This window comes from Hylaeus volcanicus, unplaced genomic scaffold (assembly GCF_026283585.1).
Source record: "Hylaeus volcanicus isolate JK05 unplaced genomic scaffold, UHH_iyHylVolc1.0_haploid 11655, whole genome shotgun sequence".
NCBI classification, from domain to species: Eukaryota; Metazoa; Arthropoda; class Insecta; order Hymenoptera; family Colletidae; genus Hylaeus; species Hylaeus volcanicus.
The window spans coordinates 1-2,975 of record NW_026532734.1 but is presented as its reverse complement, the minus strand read 5'-3'; the positions used below and the strand labels follow the sequence as shown (position 1 = coordinate 2,975).

The window sequence follows — 2,975 nt, the reverse complement described above, 5'->3', positions numbered from 1 at the left end:
CATCCCCTCTGCCCAATCCTGCAGCGCTCCGCCTCGGGAGCCGGTCCTCGGGTTACCCCACGCGGTGGACCTCGCATTGAGGTCCCCGAGGACCAGCAGTGGGTCGGCCATATAGGGGGCTAACATAGCCCCCAGCCGGTCCAAGAACCTCCCGAGTTCGGCAGCACTACAATTGGGTGAATTGAAGCATCCTGCGAATAGGAACCTTCCCCATTTTACCAAAACCATCCCCGTGCTCCGTTCGACCACGGTGCAGGGGGGAACAGTCGCCGAATGGCGACGGTACCACATCGCCACGAGGCCGTCCTCGTCCCCGAACCAGTGTGGATGGTCGGGTACTTGGTACGGCTCCGTGGCCACCGCTAGACCAACCCGCCACTCCGCCAGGCAGTGGACCATAAGGTGCCCGGCGACAGTGGTTCAAGTTGGCCTGCAATACCCCAAGGGAAGCCCTGTGCGCCATTTCTAGGCCGTCACAGGACCTCCCTCAGACGGCTGCGTGGGTAGGGGGAGGGAAACCACCTCCCCTGACGCCACGGCCTCCACCACCATCGCAGCTGGCACAGAGGAGGTAGACGGGAGTGTAGCATCCCCTCCACCTCCCTGAGCTGCCGCAGAGGGTGGCGCCACACCTGCCACCCCCCTTCGGCCCTTCTTCTTCTTTGGGGGCGGGGAACACGCCTTGTTCCCCGCCTTATGTCCCGCAGGCCGGCCCAACTCGGCGCACACCGCGCAGTGCAGGGCCTCACGGCATTCGGCGGCCCTGTGGGTGGAGCTCCCACACCGATAGCAGTGCCCGCTCCGGTCAATCGCCGCAGTGCACCGCTGCCGCACATGCCCTACGGCAAGACAGCGGAAACACTGCAGCGGCCGGGCTTCCAGCACCACCACCTGGGCGAGGGACCACCCCACCCTAATTCGCTTGGCCTTTTCGATGGCCAAGGCCGCCACGGCTGGGCACTGCACCCAAATGGTGCCGAGTCCATTGGGCGGGGCCTTCAGCTCCCCCACCCTCACGGACTCGGCGATGCAGCCCCCGGCTTTCGCAACTGCCGCAACTACCTCCTGGGGGGTAACGGATATGTCCAGCCCCGTCAAGCGGAATTCCGCCTTTTTGACGGGCCTAGCCACCCTAACCTCCAGGCCCCCCAAGGCGGCGGTCATTTTGGCCGCCAGGGCGTCTGCCTTCGGGCCCCCATCGGCGCCCGGGACCTAAATAATCAGGCCCCCCGTGACGGCCCTCTTCCAGGAGAGGGCCTCAATCCCGAGGGCTCCCAGGTCGACGTCCTGGCGAGCCCTCCTAATGGCCTCCTCGTAGGTGACCCTGCTCTCCTCCGGGACGGTGATTGTCACCGCCGCCGAACGGGGAGGGGCCACCACGCGTGGAGGTGCCCTCTGCGCCCTCGCGCTCCCATTACCCGCGCCCTTTTGGACAGGGGCCAAGGCGACCGACAGCGTGCCGCCCTCCTCGCCCGCCGCCCCACCACCTGCGACCAGGCAGCCCCATCGGGATTGCCCGGTGCCGTCGCAGGATTAGTGGGGGGAGAAGGCAACAACCGCTGCGGAACGGTGGATGGTTGGGCGGCCTGGGCCCCCCTCTTCCTCCCCTTCTTCTAACCGCCGGCGTAGGGGAAGCCACGGCACGAACCGCAGCCGCAGAGGTCGTCTGCCCCCCCCCCCCCTGCTCCGGCATATCCACCCTGCAGTGGCTTTGCGGAGCGTGGCTGGGGATCCCGAAAGCCCAGGAGGAGCTCGTTTCTGATTGACGCAAATTTCGCATCAATCAGAGCCCTAATCCTGGCCAGGAGAGCCCCATCGTCCCTCGCCGTGGTGGTCGCCGGAGGCGGCGAGTGGGTGTCGAACCGACCTCCCCGGGCAGGTGGAGACGACGGCCCTGCTAGGGGAGCATCAAGCCTCCTCTTGAGGACCATCATCTCCCCACGCACAGCGTCGAGGGTCTCTCGGAGGCCCTCGACCTCCCGCCGGATGCTGCCGTTCTCCTCCCTGAGCGTTTGGCCATCCGACTGCATCCTGTCCCACAGGGCTGCAGTCGGTGCGCCGACGCCTACAGGGGAGGAGGCATCCCTGACCCGGGCTTTTTTGGCGGCCTCCCGGGTTACAGGCGGCGACACCGGCCGGTCCGCACCAGCGCGTCGTTTGGCCCGAGCGCACGAGGCCGAGGACATTGACGTCATAGAGACGCCATCGTCCTCGTTCACCCCCAGCCGTGACCCCGCTCCCGGATCGAGAGCAGCAAGGCCAACTCAGGACCGGCGACCTCTCGAGCTTGCTGCAGATGGGCCTGCAGCCCCCATCCCGCGTGTCGACGAAGCCCTTGAACTGGGCCTCGACGTCACACCTCCCTCCTCGACCACTTCCGGGCATGGTAACCCCTCCAACACAACGGTGCATGACCGTGTGACATTGCCGTCATCCCTGCTATTGCCGGCCGACCCGGCACCAGTGCTTCCTGCGTTTTTAATTAAGTTGTCCATAGTTTTTGTTTTACCGGTGCATCGTGCGTGGCGGGGCAGGCTGCTGGACGGGAACGGGTGTACCCTCGTGGATCATGCCTAACGAAAGACATGCCCCCTACCCCAGTTCCCCGGGGCCCGTCCTTCGCATTTAACCCCCCCGGGAATACCGCACAGGGGGGCACCCGCCCGTAGCAGATGCGGGCTCCGACACCCGCACCTCACCGCGCACTACTTGGTCGAAGTCCCGAAGGGGCCGGCTCCTGATCCCGCGCGGCACTACCACCTCGGCAGTGCGAGCACACATCAGCCCCCCCCCCCCTGAGGCCAGCAGAAGCAAAGCCAGCGCACAGGGGGGAGCACTCCCACCACCGCGGGAATGACCTCTCCTCGTCCCTGTGAAGCGGTTTTCACCCCTACTCAGTGTGAGCCTTACCGGCATGGGAGGTCCTGCCAGGATCCGGAGATCCCGCCGGCATCGCCTCACACATCACAGGTGCT

The 2,975-nt window shown here is 66.1% G+C and overlaps 1 protein-coding gene across 1 annotated transcript; it reads right to left on the bottom strand.

The window, feature by feature from the left end:
* Positions 1-465: 465 nt before the first annotated feature.
* LOC128882413 (uncharacterized) lies at positions 466-1,164 on the bottom strand. The gene has a single exon (XM_054134011.1). It carries the CDS (start codon positions 1,162-1,164, stop codon positions 466-468), a length of 699 nt encoding a protein of 232 aa, XP_053989986.1.
* Between the last annotated feature and the right edge of the window lie 1,811 nt (positions 1,165-2,975).

Coding starts and splice junctions, on each gene's coding strand:
- LOC128882413 (XM_054134011.1), bottom strand. CDS start 1,164: ATGACCGCCGCCTTGGGGGGCCTGGAGGTTAGGGTGGCTAGGCCCGTC.